Source organism: Struthio camelus, chromosome 3 (genome assembly GCF_040807025.1).
Source record: "Struthio camelus isolate bStrCam1 chromosome 3, bStrCam1.hap1, whole genome shotgun sequence".
NCBI classification, from domain to species: Eukaryota; Metazoa; Chordata; class Aves; order Struthioniformes; family Struthionidae; genus Struthio; species Struthio camelus.
Genome location: NC_090944.1, coordinates 14,598,783 through 14,620,316, shown reverse-complemented (window position 1 = coordinate 14,620,316; position 21,534 = coordinate 14,598,783). Strand labels below are relative to the sequence as shown.

General features: G+C 34.7%; 1 protein-coding gene across 4 annotated transcripts in view; it reads right to left on the bottom strand.

Moving 5' to 3' along the window:
* Positions 1–225: 225 nt before the first annotated feature.
* CD2AP (CD2 associated protein) overlaps positions 226–21,534 on the bottom strand; it is an 88,379-nt gene continuing 67,070 nt past the window's right edge. For 3 of the 4 annotated variants that reach the window (XM_068937020.1, XM_068937022.1, XM_068937024.1), the window contains 9 exons: positions 20,672–20,708; positions 20,158–20,220; positions 16,512–16,671; positions 12,717–12,859; positions 5,928–6,043; positions 5,057–5,149; positions 4,248–4,432; positions 3,561–3,624; positions 226–2,502 (listed from right to left, as the gene is read on the bottom strand). In XM_068937020.1, the coding sequence (XP_068793121.1) occupies positions 2,461–2,502; positions 3,561–3,624; positions 4,248–4,432; positions 5,057–5,149; positions 5,928–6,043; positions 12,717–12,859; positions 16,512–16,671; positions 20,158–20,220; positions 20,672–20,708 (903 nt within the window). In that variant the 3' untranslated portion in view covers positions 226–2,460. The remainder of the gene's footprint in view (positions 2,503–3,560; positions 3,625–4,247; positions 4,433–5,056; positions 5,150–5,927; positions 6,044–12,716; positions 12,860–16,511; positions 16,672–20,157; positions 20,221–20,671; positions 20,709–21,534) is intronic. The other variant, XM_068937021.1, reaches the window with a different exon arrangement.

The window sequence follows — 21,534 nt, the reverse complement described above, 5'->3', positions numbered from 1 at the left end:
GTCACACTTGCTAGATTTAAAGAAAAACATTAAGCATTTCAGCTGCTTGATTAGTTACCCTGACAGTCAGAAATCACAGCATTCCAGTGAGTGAATTCAAGTTTGAAAGCCTCAAGAAGGACTACAGAAATAACATGCACTGCAGCTTTTCCAAACTTCTGCTGTAAGAAATACATTTTTTTTTATGTTGTTAAATTCCTGAACATAAGCAAGCAGACATTTCAACAGGTTTTTAAATTTATTTTATTTGCTGGGTTTGGATAGCATGCGTCATTTTACAGCATTGGTAAACAAGTCAGTGAAGCATACTGCTTTTAGGAACTTGTACGGTGGAATGTCTTCAAAATCATTACCCTCTTCCCCTCCACTCCAGTCCATAACACTAGCTGAAAGACAGACTTGTATCAGAGCAACTTCGTTATGGCTAAAAATATTCATAGCAGCGACTTTTAAAAAAGGTAAATGAAGTCATTGCACTTGGGTCATTTATTGCTATAGCGAAAAAAGGCCATTAAATAATTTACACCTTTCATTTGTGGTTTTAACTGATTGTCTTGTTCTGCTCATCTGCTACAAGCGTAAGCACAGACACAATTTCAGTAGAGCAACCCGTTACAAGACCTGTTTTATGCTCTGGTCACAGTGAATAGCTTGTATAACAAGACTTTCTATTCCATTAGGCTCAATTCTTGCTTTTCATCATCAGGTAAAAGCTCTAAAAGTTTAGTGACCGACAGAAGTACTGCTGCCACACTTTATTCCTCAATATAAAGATCTGACGGAAGTCTTCATTTGTGATGCATCTATGCAATTAGAAGTTAAAAGCATTAATATAGAACCAGCTTATGATGTTACTAGCAAACATAACACCTGCACAGTGCATTATTATCCAATTTTTATTAAAAATGTAAGTCAGTAACTGGCAGACATCTTCCAATTGACTTTTTGATGTTTGCTTTTTATGATGCATCAGTTGTAGAAAAAGCATACTCTGAAGAATAACACTTTCACGTCACTTGATTAAGTGACGTACTAAATAATTACTATATTTACGGCTATTCCCATGAATAGAAACCTAATTATTTCTCTCACTAGTGGACTTGTCAACCTGTGTGGCACACTTTTGCTAGACCAAAGGGAGGCAAGGCTGCTGCTAACTGAAGGAATGCATTTGATTGGCTTTCTAAAACTGTATGTTTTGTAACGCTTTAACAGCTAAACACAGCGATAAAAGTAATTTTTTCTCCCATCACTTTGCTATTTTTATATTATTCTTGTGCACTGTGTTGATCTCAGAGGTTAAAGATAATGGCAATCCACAAGACTTCAAATGCTTTCCATAAAGAATATGTGACAGTCTTGGATACCAACACAATGGCATCCAAGCACCTGTTCCAATTAATAATTGAAATAGAAAGATGTTATTAAATTCAGAGGCACACAACATACTGAGAAAGTTTATGGCATAAATATATACATATTGAGACCTTCAGAGTATCAGAGTCGTAAAGGATTTATTTGGAGTCATATTAACAAAAACTGACCCGTGTAAAAACAGATCAAAATGTAAATTTAACCACTAAAAGACTGAGTATTCATTTCAGATACACAGAAGCACAGAAATTGAGAGTTAAAGTTCACTTTTCACTTTGTGTGCTGTAATATTCTAGGCACAACAGGTTGAGTTAAGAATGGACTCTAGCCTTGTTTCTATATTTCTTGCATTTTGTGATTTTAAAAATTAATCCCATTGTAACTTCATGATTCAATCCCAAATCCCTTTTTAATCCAATAGTGCAAGTGACAAAACGTTCTGTTAAACTGTTCTGACTAGATCATTCATTCATATTACAATGCATAGGTGTTTCACCTGCTTCATTGTATTAATGAATTCCTATCTCATTACTCAACTTATAAACAGCATATTATTAATATTCTCACTGCAGACAGGCACAACAGCATAACCCTGGGTAAGACTGTCAAAATGTAAAAATATACAAATATCATATATTCCCTTTTGCGCGTAGGGGGAAAGTAGAGACTAAATTACTATACGGCTATTCCATCCCTTCCAGTAGACTATGTTACAGATTACTTGTAAAGATAGATCACCCTATTTATAGTATAGATCTCTTTAAAAATTAAGCTACAGGTACTCAATAAAAATCTATTAAGAATTCCTTCTGCTTTTTATACAGATTCAGTAGTATTTTCAAGCAAACCAAAAAATAAAGGTCTGCAATTCCAGCACAGTAAGAAATAAGGCCTCTTTTATATTGGCAAAAAAATTACACCATTATTTTGTTTTATCTCTCTGAATAAAAGACTATATTCCTTTTTTACTATATATTTTAAGACTGTAGAACACCAGCATCCATTATTATGAAATAAGAAAATCAGTTCTACTTGTGTTCAGCTTTGAATTCCTGGTGAGTTAATGAAATCGAGTCCATTGCTGTCTCATGTAGACATCACTGCTTTCTTCAATTTTTCTATTTCAAGCTGGAAAATAGACATTTGAAAAGGGTCAATATTTAGGTAGGAGTAACTTGAAAGTCTTCAAATCTTTCACTAAAATTATAAACTCCAAAAGCTCAACATTTACAGGTCATACTGCTGTATTATATTTAAACCAAGGATTTAAAATAATCAAAATTCACCTGTATTTCTGATACATCTTATTGAATAAACTCATTCTGAATAAGGTAACCACTTAAAGCTCATTTCTGGATTACTTAACATGTTCTGCACAATGATGTATCATCTCAGACTAGCTTTCTAAAGTAGGCTTCATACAAAATATTGTGCCATGCTTAAATTAATCTCTTCACATGGTTTGTAAGATACATGAAAGTTATTTTCTCTTCATTCTTGGTGCATATTTAAGGCAACTTCATTGTTTGCTATAGAGACACGCTAAAAACAGAACTTGCCACAGCTTCTTCCCAATTTTTGAAAGTAGCTATGAAGTCAATACAAATTCTATTTTACAAATACAATATCCTTTTGTACCTGACTGAAAGAGTTCTCTATAACGAACTCATCCTGTTAATCATTTAATAACATCATATCTTAATGCAATGCAGATAGCCTTTTTCATCAAAAATTGAGGGGCGTGCAGTTCATTTGTAAGGAAACTTACTCTTCGGATACATTCTACTCTGCATACACATCACTAAAGACACTGCACTCTTTGAATTAGTTTGAACCGTCCTCTTAATACTTACATAGCTCATCCAAAATTAAGAAAAAAGTTGACAACTTCTGATTTTTCTCCCCATCTATATATATAAACTAGTATTTTGCCTTTGTAAAAGTTGAAGAACAAATTTAACCTGTTCTCTTGGAGCATATCCAAGTGTGGCATATTTCTAGCCTAGAGCAGAATCAGTGACAGACTGAACTCACACTCTAGCACTCAAAATATTAAGAACTATTTTCCAACTAAACAAAGGCATCAAATTCTAGAACGCTGTACACATTTTCATAGAATTTATATATACAAATATATAAAATATATATACACATATATTATATACATATATATGAACTAGTATTACCTCCAGATTACTTCGCATCACCTTCTCTTCTTCCAAATCTTTCTTTAGTTTTTCCAGTTCTTTCCTAATAATTGTTAAGACAGCAGAAATACAACACAAATTAGATAAAAGCTTTCGTGTTATTGAGCTCTGGAAGCACAGGTGCTATTCAAATTTTACAAGAGGAATTCACATAGCAAAGGTCTGAAGTGACACCTTTTAATTAAGTCTTTGTATATAATTACATGAACTGTTTCTCAAATGCTTTTGACCGGAAGCTCCTCAACACCTCTTGCTGATCACCACGCAGCTATCTCTAACTTTTGAATGCAATATTAAGTAGGCTAAAAAAGCAGCATTTTTACAGTGTTTACATTTACACAGGAGGTTGAACTGAAACGACCTGGAATTTTCTGCGTGTTCAAATCTGGATCCAAACTTTAGATAATTCATCTAACCACAAATGAAGGAACACAAGGTAGAAAGGAAAAAAAATTGTGTACAAATTCCCTCCTCCCCCCCCGAAATACTTTGGCATCAAATCAGTACACATTTAGGATACCAGCTTGAATTAACTACACAAAGAAGCACTGAATTTATAATAAATATATTAATATAGAAAAGTTTTATCTTAAAAAAATTGGCATTAAACATATTTCGAAAATGTTAATATATATTCATTAGCAGATTGAGAAGGAAAATATTTACCCATGTTCTTTTTTCAGTGCGTCTACTAAACTCATCAATTCATTAATCTGAGTCCTCAGCTCTTCTACAGAAGTTTTTCCATCATCTGTTTCTCCTTTAAGTTTAATTTCTCCAGGAGAAAAGTTGAGTATAACAGAGTTTGATCTCTGAGATGAAGATGGAAGTGGTGGAGTGAATGCAGATGGCTGAAAAAATAAGTAGGCAGAAAGCTAAGAAAATGAAACCTTCACAAACTGGCCACTTAAGAGTGTGAGTTGTACTGGTATGTGATCATCTTGTAATCTTGTATATACCTTTTAGCAATTACCATTTAGTTAGATGCACACAATTTTCCTTAATTTTCTAGCCAACTTAAAATATAGGAATGGCAAAAAAGGAATATCCAGTTCAAATGGACTAGTGTAATATATAAAAGAGTTATACTCTATACAGGAACCTCATGCAAATATCAGACATTTCAAAACCTACTTGCACTGCAGTTCTCTACATTTTAAAAACCTGTGATTTAATGGAGCTCTTTAGTTGACTATAAGCAATCTTTTGTGCACTCTTCTGACCTGTGCATTTGTTCTACATGTAGGAAGACTAAAGGGTAGATAGACATGAAGCTCATTCAGAAATGGTAACAGTTTTGTGCCACCCAACACCACAATTCTCATCAGAAGCTTTATATCAGCTGACATGGTTCACTTGCATTTAAATACAATCATTTACATTTAGATGGCTGCATCAAGCCATTTTGTAAATACAGATAAGAAGAACAGAACAACCAGCTGCCTGGTACCTCTCTAGCTCCTCTGGTAGCATACCTTTCTCGTTTCAAATGGCTTTGGTTTGGCACTTTCTTCTTCTTCTTTCTGCACCTTCAACGTTTTCTCTGGACTCGCATTTTGACTCGGCTGCTAAATAAACCATTCATACAAAATATTTTTATTTTCCACGAGAGAAAAAACAAGAACTGCTTCTGAGATATGATGGACAAACCTTACATTCCTAGACTATTGTGACTTTCTTTCCCTTCCACTTAGGGTCTCAATTCCCTGGCAATTCATTCAATAGAATTTAAATCATGCATAGGAATTTTGGACAGCATTTGTAAGCATTTCTGCATTACTTAACAGAAGGAGTCCTTGATGCTGTTGGAAGCCTGTAGGTACCTTCATAATGCACATACATTAATAAGCAATAACTGTAGATGGTAACTGGCATGATGAAACTATAAAATGTTAAGAAGATATTAATTCTATGTCAAGGATTTTGCATCACCTTGTTCTCACAGTCTGATGATCTCACGTCTTAGAATACAAGATCGTGAGCCCAACTTAACAGCAACACATTAAGTGACAACTCTATTGGGGTGAAGACTATATAATGGTATGCTTTAAGGCATTTCATCATCAGTGCTTCTGGAAGAGCTGAGAATTCACCACAGTAAAACCTCACAGAACAGAAAGCAGACTCCTTCAGCTGTAGTACAATCATCTTCATTCTGTTACATATAATCCTTCGATTTGTGAATGAAAATTCCTATAGATAAGATCTATAGGAAATTAACCTCTTCCTGCACCTTACATTTCACTCTCAGGTAAATGGTTCACCAGACTGTTTCTCGGTGCAATCCTCTTTACAGGGAAGATAGTTCTCAGTTTACTTCTGGAAAAATACAGCCAGTGTACTCACAGAATTACTGCCATTGAAACGTGTAGGCAACCTCCTGCCAGGCATCTTGGGTCTGCTTGCAGTAGGGTGTGATAGATTATCTGAGGTAGCTATTAAGTCATCAAAACTTAATAGATCTAGAAAAAGATCAAACACAGACCACCATCAAGATCAGAATCTTGTCATGTGTTACTTTTATTTATCAGAATGTTTATTGTTTCAAAGATCTTCAGCGCACATAATACAAACTGTATGAAACAACTAAATGATTTGAACATATCTGGAAAACCACATTCTCTCTCTGAAAAAAACCTAAGAGTTGATACAATGAGCATTTAAATTCATGCTTTCAACAGAGAAGTACTATAGTAAGATGGCAGCATAGGAGGCCTGACAAATATTTGGGGAATATTGATGTATGACTGCTTTCCAGGAAATTTAAAAACAATTTAGAGACATGCCATTTTCAACTACTTACAAACACGAAAACATAAGAAACATGATAAATTGTATTTCCACAGGTTCATGCAAGGTAAGTTAACAAGTTATTAACTGGAAATATTTCTACACAGTATTGGTTGTTTTCAGATGCGGTACTTGTCTACAGCAAATGCAAGCCTCCATACAGTCTGTAATAAAACATTTCAGAAATTCATTCTCATACTTTATTAAGACCTAGCGATCTATTTTTCTGAATAGTCTCTTTATGCTCTTAAGCATATGCAAAATCCCTGCTGGATGAAATCTGGCTTTATTTCACAATCTATTTCCTCCTTATAGGAGGAAATTCCTCTAGTAGGAATTCATTGCATCCTACAGGAACAAACAATCTTAAGGAAAAAAAGAAAATCTATTAAGAGATAGAATAAAACATTTGTATCTAGCCAAAAACATAACACAAGTAGTTCACCTGTTTAACAGCTGGGCTTCCTAACCTCTCATATGGAAATTTTCCCACAAAAATAAGTTAATACTTACCTACCTGACAGATGCACAATGAGTTACGTTTTTTAATTAAGTATTGACACAAGATTATAGAATATTAGATATGAATTTACAGCTCTGAAAATCGCCTGACTTATTCCAAAGATTCCACAAGTTTAAAGTGTCACATGGCATTTAACGGACACCAAAAATAGCATGCAAGGGTATTTTTCTTTGGTTTGTAGGCTCTGATTTTTACGTAAGCGTTATGATGCATCCAGTAGAAGGTTTGCTACTTCTTTCCCTCTTTCCTTATTATCCTTGAAGGTATAGCAAGAGGTTAGATTTAAAAAAAAAAAAAAAAAAGCTGTGAAACACTGGCCAGGCTATTTGTACCAATTCTATGTTTGGATCACTTGAAACAAGTTTTGTTCATGCATTGTCAAAGTTATTTTATACCTGTAGAAACTAAGTTTTTCACTAAATGCTTTGTCTGTTTTCAGTCTCTTTACTACTCTGTATTACTACCATTTAAGTCCTTAAAATATTCACGCCTTTCAAGACATACCTGGACCAATCTACTTCATTATCTGTTTTTTTGTTGAACCACAAGTATTTATAACACTGTCAGTTACTCATCAAGCCTTGCTACTTTTCAGTTTTATTAGAGTATATAAAGACCGTCTTCTGTAAACGTGTATCCCTATTTGCAATTTAAAAAAGCAGCGAAGAAAAACAAAAGTAGGAAGAAACAGAGGAGTGATGGATGGCAAGGGGCTGATGGAAGAAAGGATGAAGCAGAAGAGATGACTATGAAAGTTTTTCTGTTGTAGACTGTGCCAATAAATTATTTAACTTGTTGAAAGTTCTGCAACAGTGATCCAGGGAGATATTTTCATGTTCTTCATTTGATCTTCTAGCGACAGACCATTAATCCATGCCAAAAACAAAATCAGGGCTTAGTTATTTATTATTTAAAAAAGGTAACAAGACAGCAGGAAAAATATTTATATCTTTTTTGCACCTTCATCATTTTTGCTTTTAAACAATCCTCCTTTTGTCGTTCTGCAGAAGTGACAATTTATTCAGCAGTAAATTTAAATAAGGATCAGAAATTGAGTTACTATTACAGTTGTAATGCCAGTCCTTGTCTCTGTGAGCAAGATCATCATCAGTCGTGGACATATTAAGAATAATGTCCATATACAGGAGAAAAAAGTTTTTGTTTTTTTTTACCCACAACACTTGAGGACATGTATATGATTCAAGACTGTAACTATCTATGATTAAAAATACAGATGGTGGGATGATACTAAGACCACTCTTTTTTCCCCTCTTAGAGGCTCTTACATATGAAAACTGCCACATCTGAGTAAATTGCTCAGCATAAAATATTGTCAGCACATGACAGACAGAGGGAATTCTCTCTATTTGCACTTCCCTGTTTATCTTTCCCTTTTGTTGCCTTGGTATAGAGAAGGCACAGGGTGCTGGAGAGACGGGGGGAAGAAGTGTTGCATCTTTCTTACTAATACTAGTAGAAATCCTGGCTCCACTGAAATCAATGGGGACAGTGGGTCCCTGATGAAAACCATTTCAGTTTCACAATTTACCTCCATGTCAATCAATAAAACATAGCAATCAACTCTTACAAACAGCCTGCAAGTAACCAATGCAAATCCCACCACAGTGTCAAAAAAAAAGTAATCTCACATCTGTAGATAATCTGAGTTCAAAAAAAAAGACCAAAGCTGAGAAAGGTTCTCTTTCTCTCTTCAAAAAAAGAAAGATAAACTCACCTGAAATGGTTGCTAAAGACAGACTGTTAGAAACCTCTCTTCTGCAACCTTAACCTAGATTCATACATAACTATGTCTCTTAAAAAGCTCCTGACAATTGTAACATAAGAGGTTTTGTTAGTAACCTTATGAACACTTCAGGTATTCATACCAGTTTGTCAAAAAAACACCTTAACAAAAAGAAGAAAAGCTAAAGGGGTCACTAAAGAAATTATGGCTCTAATGCTTTAGATGCTGCTGGGGCTTAAAAATTGAGGTTAATATTCCAAAATATTATCAACAAGTGTATAAAAAACTAAACACACACATACACACCTAGCAGGTTACAACCTATCTCCTATCAGATCCTTTCTCATCTTGCTGAGGCTATACCCCATAAAAGTTAGGTGATAGATATAAGCTTAGGAATATTTAAATTTGAAGTTAAAAAAAAAAAAAGATTATTTACTTCAATTCAGCATGACCCTGGCACAACTTTTACGAATACCATTTTTCATGACTCATAACACTAAACAACCAACACTACAGAATTCAGTGCAAAGAGACTTCATAGTTACATAACTTGTGTATACAGAAAGATAAAGTAAAGCCACTCAACCTAAATACACCAGAAGTGCTATTAATATCGAACACAAAAACTATACTTGGCTTATAAATAGCTGGGTTGTAGGAAAGTTTTTCTTCTCTTTCTCTCTCTTTTTTTCTTTTTCTTTTTTTTTTTTTTGACTTCGATCAATTCCTAATTGAAGAGTTGATTAAAATAAATTCTTGCTTAATAGCTAAGGAAAACAGGCATTCAAACAAACAAAAAAGCATTTTAAATTGAAACCCAAAATTTTTTAGTATCAATAACTGCAACTGAAAATTACGTTTATGATGTTAAGAGGCAGCTATGTGTATGGCATAAAGCATTTGGATTTCCTTATAGATTGTTATCTTACCAAAATGGAGAAGGGTAGGGTAATTTCCTGACACGTAAGAAGGGAAACATGGCAAACAGGATAGGAAACAAAATCTGGAAAGAAAAGTCAAGGAGAGGAATGTCTAGAAAAAGATTCTGAACAAAAAAATTATTTTACAAAGCAGGAAAAAGAAACATTTGTAGAAGAAATAGAATTGCTTTACATGTTCAGCATACTAGTATTACAGCTTTAGGTCTTTTATAGCTTTCAGGTTTTTTAATTCTAACCAAACAGAAACATTTATTGCAGTTTTTCAAATAAAGCTTCAACAGGAGGTATTTCAACATGATCAATGATTCTGAATGTTTTTGAGTACTTGTCCTTAGTGGATGAATGGGATAAGTTCTGTTTCATTTTCAATAGGTACACAATATTTACAGTTGTTCCTTTAAGGAAACTGAAGTGGCTGGACCTCTAACAAGCACTTTCAGACTTTAAGCAGCAAAAATAAACCAGTACTTACAAAGAAACTGATTTTCCAAAAATGTGTTTACTTCAGGAACTCAATCCAAAAAATACTCTGGTAACTCAGTGCGGTCAAGAGTATCCAAGAGTGCCAACGTTAGCAATACATTTTCCCCGTATTTTATTTAATATCTATTCTAGTTCTTATAAGACTAAGCAGTCATAAACCTAACACAAAGACCCGATATCGTTAGAACTTTATATAGCACTGGTTGCTGCACTATGTCCTTTGCAGCAGAATGCCTACACAGAAATAAAGCATGAGACTCATTAAATTTTATTGGCAGGAGTTTGGGCTAGATCCTTTTTGTAACAGTGATAAAAACGTCAAGTGACTTATATAGCTCATTTGAAACAAGGACAGTTTTATACCACACAGGACTTGAAATTTTCCTCAGACAGCAGCTCCTTGAAAAGCTGCAGCTCCTTTGCTTGCTCCACACTGAACAAGGAGTAAGCCAGACCGCACACTTGCTTCAAACAAGGCTGATATATGATTATATTTATAGGTCTTTCAAACAGCAGAGAACTAGAGTTACATCAGAAAAAATTCAGCAATTTTTATTTGCTGATCAGCAAGTAATTCCTTGCCAGATTATCAGAGTTTGCAGGGAGGCCATCGCAGGACTGGGGCTTGAAACTCAGAGCAGCATTTCTGCACTTTGACTGTTTCCATCCTCTGTTCTCGGTAAGTGCTGCAAGTTAGGCTGACATTCTCAAGGTAAAGCCTTATATACTCACTCTGTTTTATTCCATATAGGCAAATAAACTATTTTGAACTAAACCTGATAAATTATTAAAAATATAATCTGAATAAAATACAAGGTTGCAAATCACCAACAGTACTATGTCAGCTACTGAGTGTTTTGTTTTTTTATTTTCCCCCAACCTGGCTATTAAAAGCGTGAGTTTCTCCGTGAACCCGTAAAATCCTTCGTCAGCGAGTAAGAATGAATTTGTTAAACTGGGGGGGGGGGGGGGGGGGGGGGCTTTTAATATATGAATATCTAATACCATAGCTAATACATTGCCACTCTGGTTATTAAATATGTAAAATAATTGTACCTGAAGAAAAGGACATATTCCATCTGTTTTCATGAAGATTTTTTCCCTGGTGATATGTGATACTATGCTATACAGACACATCTACCACAATCCTAGAACTAAATATCCCAGTAACAAGATAAAGTTTAAATTTTTTAGGCTAAGTCGTGCCTCAATCTTTTATCTCACTGTTTACTTTGGCCTGAAAGTGTTTCTTCTGTATCCTCACTCAAGCTACACATTTAAATAATAGAGGAAATTACTAAACTGTCAATGCAAAAATCTTTAAAGGAGAAAGGCATATCAAAGCACAAAGTTTCAATGGGGAATAAAAAAGAATTTTTAAATACTTCAGGGAACATTCAGCATTAATATGAATATTTATAGTATTTCCAGGATTCTTTAGGACATAGAGACCAACTTCTTGCTGCTTAGAAAGATAGAGCTTCTTTATGAAAAATATACCTGAGCTAAACTTTTCCCATATATAAGCTTTTCCCATAATATAAGCTTAGAAGTACGCTTTAATTTGTCCTGTTTCTTAACAGCAAAGTCAGAAGCACCCTTCCCATGCGTAAATTGCTTCAACTTTTAAATGCATTATTTTGGTTTCACAGCCTAATTTGATTACACTTTAGTAACAACCATACTACATCCTGGATATTACCTCTTCATAATTGGCCTAAAACAAAAAAATCAAGTTACACTACAATTTCAAGATATGTTACTCTCAAACAGTCTTTTTTGAGATAAAAGGTTGCATTTGAGATATATAAGCCAAACACTGCAGGTACAATGCACTAAAGTTTTTTCTGCAGCGGTTAGTCACATAATAAAAATATTTTAGAGATTTAAAAAATACCCACAGCAGGTAATCTCTGCATAAAACGCACGTAGAAGATTGAAGTCAGCTGCACTGTCAGTAAAGGACAAAATATATCTACATAATAGCTCAGAGAGCCTGACCACAAATGTGGTTGCTTTAACCAGCAATAAGGTTTTTTTTCACTGCACAGATTTTCATTTGAATAGAGGTTAGGTTTAGCTCAAGGTACATTAAGCAAAGCCAGCTTTTTCCCCCCATAAGCATGAAATTCAAAGCTAAAATACACCACAACGGCCAAATTTTAAGGTATGATAAAGTCGCAACCTACAGTAGCTATGAATTTGACTGCAGAATGCTATAGTTAATGACATTATTAAAAACATGGTAGATAGCTAGAAATGCAAAGAGTATCTGAAATGCAAGAGCAGAAGAACAAACTGTACCAATTAGTAAGGAAAAGAAAATAATTTCATAAAAACACAAGATGAAAGTAAAAACCATGCTTTCAAACTGGAAGAACAAACCATTAAGTGTTCTTCCCCTCCTCCTATCTGTTTACACCATAGTGTTCATCAATTTATCTCCAAATAGCCTGCTAATATCTGTACATTGTTTTCTGACTCTTAGCAGGAGCTACCTACAGCAGTTCTAAAAATACACTTTCTCTTGAACAAGCGTAATTACACTTTGTGGCATTCTGAGTAAATTGCTTAAAGAGCTTATTCTAACCCTGTAAAATACTGCAATCTAAAAAGAAAGACTCAAAAGAAATTTTTAATTCTTTTCTTACCTGATTCTTTAGGGCTCTTTACCACAAGCGAATCTACCTCTACTGACTTTGGTCTAACCGGTAATTGTTCAGAGTCTAACTTTGGTTTTGCTACTGGCTCAATTTCAGATTTTGGTCGAAGAGAAACAACTTCTCCATTAGATCTGTAATTAAAAAAGCAACGCAAAACATATTTACTCAGGAGAGGAGAGTGTTTACAATTGAAGTATACTAAGAATTAAAAGCAAAAGAGAATTTCAGCAGATTTTGTTTATTTACAGCCTTGCTTAAAGTTAAGTCTTTTAGAGAGCAAGTCTAGTCCTATAAAAGCCAGTTCTTCTGCTCCAACTCTGCAGAGGGCTCAGATGCATACAATTCCCTTGAAATTTCATTCAAAGCTCTAACGCATCAACAACCAGGCATATTTTGGCACTTAAATCTAAAAGATTACACTTTAGGGAAGTAGAAAATAAGAATATGAATAGCACCCTCAGTAGTATCTCTTGAAATATTCAGATAAAATATTCACACTCCTTGACATCAACAATCTTCTTATAAAGAAAAAACTACCTAAAACAAGTTATTTTCTCCTGAGCATGCAATTAAGTGTCTAGTACTTATAAGCTCTTATTCTACATATAGCTCTCAGTCTTTGTTAGTACTGTTCTTCTCTTCATTTTTTCATGTTGGTTCACATCATCCAAGGACCAAAAAAGTGAACAGGTGATCTTTTCCTTTACAGTTCTTGCCATAGCATAAAAATAAAAAATATAAATGGAATAATTCACAGCTTCAATGTATTCCTTTCATTAACTAATTGTCTCCCAAATTATTTACTTGCAAATTTAATTGCAGCAGGAAAAAAAAAAACAACTTTACCTCCTTGGAGTGATGTTAAATTTCCATACATTTAGATATATTTAAATATCCATAAAATTTGAAGCTTTCAATTATTAAAGGACTAAAATTTACTACATACTACTATAACTGCACATGTGCCCCCTTGAATCTGTAACTATTGCCTCCATTTTTTTTTGGGGGGGGGGGGGGGTGGGGAGGGAAGAGAGAATGAGGTTGATTGCCAGGGTTAAAGACTAAAAATTCTCTACTTTGGAAATTACAAACCATCAAGTGATATAACAATATTACATATTGAAAATCAAAACAGAGCTAAAGTGACAACTAGCCTAGGATGTTCTCAGTCAAGCACCCAGTGGTCCCAGGGCTGGGTAGGGCGCACATTAGAGGGAGCTCTGCCTATATTGTCCTTTCTTGGCTGGCTAAGTCTTTGCATTATCTGTGTACCCCATTTCCCCACTGTCCTCCTCCTGCGTTCTCCCTTTAGTTTACTCTTTCTTTTTGAGGTGGGTAGAAAAGAAAAAAGAAAAGAAAAAAAAAAAAGAGAACCTCAAAGAATGCTGCCATCCCCCATCTTTCCAGCTATTTAAGATACAGGCTCTTTGAGGTAGCAGCTCTCTGCTCCGGTATTTGTTTGCACAAGTCCAAGTTCATCGTGATCGCACTTTGACAGTTCTTTCAAGTCAAACACCCCAAAGGGACACAATTACTTGTGAACTGTATATCTGTACTTGCGAGTAAGGCTATGGCAAATATTTAAACACAGGATAGAGGCAAAAAGCAGAAACTGGGAGAGAAGAACTTCTATTCATGCAAAAATTAGTCTTTCCTTAGTGAAATACTATAAACAGTTTTTTCCCACCCTCAGACTCATGAGGAATACAAAGTTTAAAAAAAAAAAGACACTATTAGTTGCTATTACCCTATTTGGCCAGTAATCCAACTAAAAAATTTTCTAGGTATAGAGAATTAATACAGTTATCTTAGGTGTCCCCCCCCCCCCCCCAAAAAAAAGAGAATATTAACTACACTGAGTACCTCTAGCACAGTATTCTCTCAGCTCTCCCTTTTCATCTAATATACTCTGCATAAAGTGCTGAAACATTGCATTGTAACCCAATGCTAGAGTAAAGCAACTACAGTCAGCTGCAAGATAACAAATTTGACCTTCAACATCCCCCCATGAATACTTAAATACATAAATACAAGCATCAGTAGGAAATGCAAAACCAATCCACTTCAGCGCTTAGTTAGGTGACTTAAAAACTGAAAGATATTGGCTCAAAAATCTTCAGAGAACGAACACGCTGGCCAATTTTGTCCTGAGTGCCTAATCATGAGGTCAGCCAAAGGGGGGGGGGGGGGTGGAAAGAGGTAGGTAGCAGCCTATACTCCACTGGTGATAAATCTAGCCATAAAAACACTTTTTCCAGCTAGAATTACTCTGAAAATTTGACTTAAACAAAAAATCAGCTTGGACTCAACATAAATTTTGACAAACACACTTCTCCAAAAGAAAAATCCAGATGAATTCACGTATTAGTGTCAAACATGCATCTGTTACCCAAAAATCTAGAACTGTAAGGCAAAAGAACCACTGAAGCTTTTTGTATGCTTACTTACATTGAATAAAACATACGAGGACTATATGAGACTTTGTACAGTGTGATCACTACCTCAGTGGTCTCCAAAACTCACTGGCTCAAGATCAGTATCATATCCAACTTCCCTCTGTTTTGCTGTAGTTTAAGCAGCATTAGATTATTCTGGAACCGATGTTAGCCATAGTTTAATCCAGAACCCAGAATTAAGATTGTCAGGTTTCCTTTAAGCTTTTTATGAATTCATAGCACAAGGTCAAAGTAGAATACTGAAAAGGGTTGTTCTTTGTATTACATGACAATTCTTTTAAGGAGTTGGATTTGAAGTAACACTTCTAGAACTAGTCTCCTAAAATGCAAGTCAGCTATATGGGTTTATATATAAACAGGTGGTAATTACAAACAATGTGTAATGAAACTATCCAGCAGAAAAGTCTCACCATCCAAAGATTCTCAAGAGATCAGAAGGATGGAACACTACGTAAGCACCTTTAAAGTGTCCAAAAAAGCTCAGATTTTTGGTTGTTAGACTGGGGAAAATTCCTTCTTCCCTTCTTATTTCAAATGATAAAGTGTTTCTATGTAAATATATTAAAAGAATCACCTACTTTTGGTGGATACTAGGCATAAGCGGTTTTTAGACCAAGAAATCAGTTTTAAGAGATAATGAACGGTAAGAAAAAGGTTCAGGCCTTTTCATGCCTTGAAGACAAAATTTATTTCTATATGAATTAGATGCAAAACGTTTTGGAGAAAGAACAGATAAAGGGAGGTACAAAGTATTTAAAATCACTTTAGCAGGTGAAAAGAGGTACTGGGTCTTTATAGTTATAAAGACCTATAGTTATAGGTCTTTATGTTGCCTTCTTTATGTGGTCCCAAATGGTATTATCATTGATGCTATCCCTCTGGTGACTTCCCTAGAGCAGGTACATGCACTTCAAGAGGAAAATCTATCCTGATATCTTTCAAACAAGAAACTTAGTGACATAAGAAATATCTTGGGCTTTTTTCAAATACAGTGCAACATCCACAGATGCCTTCTGCACCATACCACTGCTATAACTACAATTTCTTCATTATGTGGCAGGTTTCAAGTAAAGCAATCTAAAGGTTTGTAACTTCACTTGACTTATGGTTGTGTTATAATATTTCCTCCGAAATGGATTCAAGTCTTCAAGAATTAAAAAGTTCATATTGACAAAGATTTGGAGAACTGAGACACTAATAGATGTGGAGCAAAACTTATCCTTACACCCTTTTCATCTTTTAAAAACATACTTCTTTCAGCCAAGAAAGAAGATAGAACAGCAAACCAAATAAAATATATTTACTACACAATTAGAGATATACTGACTTGGATACAGATGATGGCAAAGCAGGTTTCTCTGGTCGTTTTGGGTGCAGAAGCCCTGTTCTCAGTAAGTTATTAGTCTTGCTTGGAAGACTAGGCTTCTTGGGTGGTACTTGAGGAGCAACTGGCTTAGAAGGCTTCTGGTCCAAGGCTCCTTTTTCATCTGACAAACACATCACCAAAACATTAAAAAAAACAAAAAAAAGGACGTTATCTACAGCACTTACAATACTAGTCAATTAAAAAGCAAACGCTGTCAGAAATACTTTCTTTGGAGATCAGATAAAAGTGAAAAATACATATCTAACTGTCTTAAGTGACACCTTATCAAAGCACACAAAGCACTTACCTGAACTTAAAAAAAACAAATGTTATACAAATGCAAGAAAAATTCCTTTTGACGTGAAACAGGAGTAAGAAATTCTAGATTCACATTGCCACACTGCAAATGACAGCTAACAAATAAAAATCTCTGTACTACTACTGTTTTGCCTTTTTATGAGTTTACCACATATCCTCTTATTTTTTTAAACTATTCTTCTTCCAAGTACACAAACAGCAGAACTGATCTCTGGAAAAGGACTTATGTGTATCAGATTCACGTTATCTGGGATTAAAACTATCTTCCTACAAGTTCAAGGGTATAAATTAAGTATAGAAAACAAAAAAGTTAAACTGTTACTGTCCAACAATTGTATAACCTATTTGAATAATCTCAGGAGGAACTGACCAAAATATAACTGCACACAGTACTCAAAAATTCAAGCCACTTCACAAGCACTAGTTGAATAATCTTCAATCCACTTTCTATAATCACAGGCTGTAACGTTATCCTGCGTGTACTTTCTACTTTTCTTCTAGGGAGCTGGGGTTGGGGCTGAAAACTTGGTTCAGCTCCATCCCATTTTAGCGCTTGATCTGCTAGGTCTGTAACTAACTTCCTCTGGACAAGCTCTCCAGCATGTGTGTGTCAGCTCTCCAACTGTAAAATGGGAAAACAGTATGACATTCACAGGAATATAGGGAGGCGACCCAATTATAGAGATACTTCAGCAAAAGCCATTTAGTAGAATATAATTATCCTCCTTCTTTGTAATTTCTGAACGTTTGAACGTACAAACATACAAATTAAACTTGTTGGCATCCCCCTTCAGCCTTTCTCAGTGTCGAGTTTGAAAAAAAATTGTATTAAAGTAGGGTGACAATACACAACTTAGCCACATGGTGGTGCTGACTGACAAAAAGCACCTTTGTATTCTGTTATTGAGACAAGCTTCACCTACATCTATTGATTTTACATACAACATTTCAAATTTTAAATGGCCAAGGGTAGCTAGTATTACTGGAGATCAATTACCTAAATGTTATTCAGCAAAAGCTAAAAACAAGACACCATTCTTACATCTTAAGAATAACAAAGAATAGCTTCTGAGTTCACATGAAGGGCAAAAAAATGCTGTCATTAAACAGTATTGCTGAATTATTATAATCTGATAGCTTTCCCTTGAGCTACTTCAACTCAGAATCCGAATATAAATTTGGGCCACAGTGAAATGGAAAAAGTTAATACCAAAGTTCAAGATTAATCATGAATACAGAAATCTGACAATTCTGCTGTACAAAGTAGCATACCTTTTTGGTATTTTGCTATACAATGAAAGAGATAAGGTTTGGCTTAATGAGCACTTTTGTAAGGGAAATAAAAATATCAACCTGAAACATTTTACATTTACATCAAACAAAATTACCAAATGGCTTAATGGTACTAAATGCCCTTCACTATAAACATAGCAATATTTATGAAAGCATAGTTCTTAAAAATCCTGTCAGCCCTTTTCTCCCCAGAATTAAAGATAGAGTAATTAGCCTTTTGCTACATTGTTCAATAGCTTGCAATTGGAGCTGCTCAGTTAATGTTTTCAGTAAGACTAATCAAAATACAATTTCATATTTAATGAAACTGATCATTAATATTAGCACAGTTATTTTGCAATAGAAGTATCAAACTGCACTGATAAATAGGAGTTTATTTCTAGTAAAATGTTACTGTTAACTAAATTTTTTAAGGCCAGAAAGAACCATGTACAATTATGCAACCTGACCTTCAAAAGAACACAGGATACAGTTTTTCCTGCACTATTTATTGTGCCACAGAAAAGCATCGTTCTCTACCTTATTTAATTTTTCAGAAGCTTTCACGTTCCTAAGCATTTTGGATGTGTTACTTGATTTTTTTTAACATGCTCCTCCATGAACAGTTGGACTCAGCCATGGAAAGGTAACGTCATAGCAGAAAGAGAACCAAACTGAAATTACACTTATCTCAGGATGTTAAACGTCCAAGTGATGAAACCTTCTAGCATCATACTACTGATCGCAATTCCAGTATGAAGATATTGCTCCACAATAAAAATTTACTAAGAAGTACCAGAAAGATAGCTAATTTTAACAAATATTCTTCCTATGAAACACCTAAGAATGCGCTTGGTTTAAATTGTAGGTCATAAAACTGTTCAAAGTCGTCAAGAAACACATGGAGCAAGACTACTTTCCAAAATGCTTCTCAGCAATGTTAATCATCCACACTTCACTACTCATATAATAAAATATCTTTATGTAATATCATTGAGCTGCAATAACATTAAAATTTATTCTTTTAAGACTCATCCAGTATATTTATTTAAGCTTCCGACTTTAACACAATGGAAGTAATTTAACAGATTAAATTGCTCAGTTTTTCAGATATAAAAAGAAGCATTTTAGAAATGTGTTTGGATCACAATAGTTTGATTTTTTTTCCCCCCCTATCTGTTACTTTCTGATGAAATTTCCTCCAAACCTGAGAATAAATTAGCAAACACCTACAAATTCCGTGGAAGTGGAAATACGGAATATATTAAGAATTAACATGATAAGAAACCTTCATTTCTAAGTACTGCTGACCATAATATCTGTGGTATAAGAGTTCCATATATTTCTTTCAAAAACAATTTCTGTCAGAGACTTATTCTGGCTGAAACATTCAGAAGTAGCAGTAAATATTTTCATTTTCCATAGCTTATTATTGTTATTCAGAATTACCCTCACTATGATAGACTTAAATGAATTAAATAGTAATTATGTTATTATATCTTGCAATAACCTTTTTTCAAGATGAAATGTGCATTTCTTACTACTTCATTACATCAGTGTGCTTCTTCCTCTAATTCAGGACAAGAAGCAACAAGCACAAACTGAACCACAGGAAGTTCCACTTGAACATGAGGACAAACTTCTTTCCTGGGAGGGTGACTGAGGCCCAGAACAGGCTGCCCAGAGAGGTTGCGGAGTCTCCTTCCCTGGAGACAGTCCAAAGCCACCTGGACACAGTCCAAAGCTGCCCGGACAAGATGCTCTAGATGAGCCTGCTTGAGCAGGGGGGTTCGTCTAGATGATCTCCAGTGCTCCCTTCCAATCTTGATGATTCTGTGAATCACTCTTAACACGCTTCAAGAGCTTCATAAAAGTGACAGCTTTATTAGATGGTATTGAAAGAATCTGTATGTCGTCTCCTAAATAGGTGTATATTGCATAGAGCAATTCAGCTAAAACCTGTAACTACTTTAAAAGAACATAGTCCGAAATTCACTATAAAGAAAACTGGTCTTACCTTTTTCTTCAGACCTCAAAGAAAGGAGTTTCTTCTCTCCAGTTGGCAATTCAGGCTTTGGAGCTGAATGCAAAAAACAAACTATAGACATTTCTCAAACAGCTTTAATTATCTTAGTCACTACCTAAAAATGACATACAATAATTTGTGTTTATACTTTCTCCCTTTCAAGGAGTGTAATACCATTTATAAACACTCATTTAAGGCCAGCAAACTGTAGCCCTGTATTTAAAGGATTACAAAGCAGTTTCCATTCATAATTTGGGAAAACACATAAAGCAGCCAAAATACCTAAAGCATAAAAAGTAACCTCAAATAGTGATTAAGGGTGGCTTAGGGTGGTACTAGGAAATACACAACTATGTCTACATACATATATATATGTATATATGTATACATATACACACACATGAATGACATGAACATATAAAAACAAATAAAAATACAGAGAGAATCACAAACTGTTTCTGAAATCTATTGTTTCCTCGGATGCTGGAATGCATATCTTACATACCTGGACTTTTAACCGGAGGTGGAGGTTTCTTTGGCTTCTGGAAGAAAGAAAAAAAATTATATTCTCTATAGAAGACATAGTTGCTTGCTTTTTGTCTTATATATTGCAAAGTCTAGCTTGTTTACTGGTTAATTACAAAGTATTTTTCAAAGGAGGCAATCAGTTTACAGATACAAAAAGAGAATTGAAATAATTCATCCGATATCTCCCAGGCAGTCAGTTGCAATTCCAGGAACAAGACACAAGTTTCTTCAAATCTCAGACCACTGCTTAAAACAATGTGCACAAACAGCAGAGATACAAAAAACTAAAAATTAAGAATAGTCTTTTCTGGTCTAAAAGATTGTTCTTACTGTACACATTTTAATTTCAATTTCAGCACGTAAAATTCTTAACATTGGTTAGTACAGTGTAAGTTTAAAGGAGTAATCAGATCAGATTTGAACTAAATTTGAATACTGAAGAGAAGGTTCTATACTGAAGATAAGAAGAACTATTTCTGTTCATGAAGTTCCAAATTACAATGTTACGAGACAAAAAATAGCTAGCAGTGTTCACAACAAACAGTGCAGTTCCATGAAAAACGTTCCGTTTTGAGCTTCCTTATCAGCTTATGTTCAAATGGAGAAAGATGCACGAACTGTTTAGTTATTAAGAAATTTCAAATTATCACGCCACAGCTTGTGCACCGAAATTAACCCTATTTTAGCAAGCAAGCAGTCATCACTTTCCTTGAACTGGTAAAATGGTCCAAATTTCTCTCCTCTGTGGAAGGAGTACCAGAATATTCAAGATAAGAAATTGCAAACTTCCCCCCACTCCGTTCCCTGGATGCAATTAATGAAAACACTCTAGAAGAGATA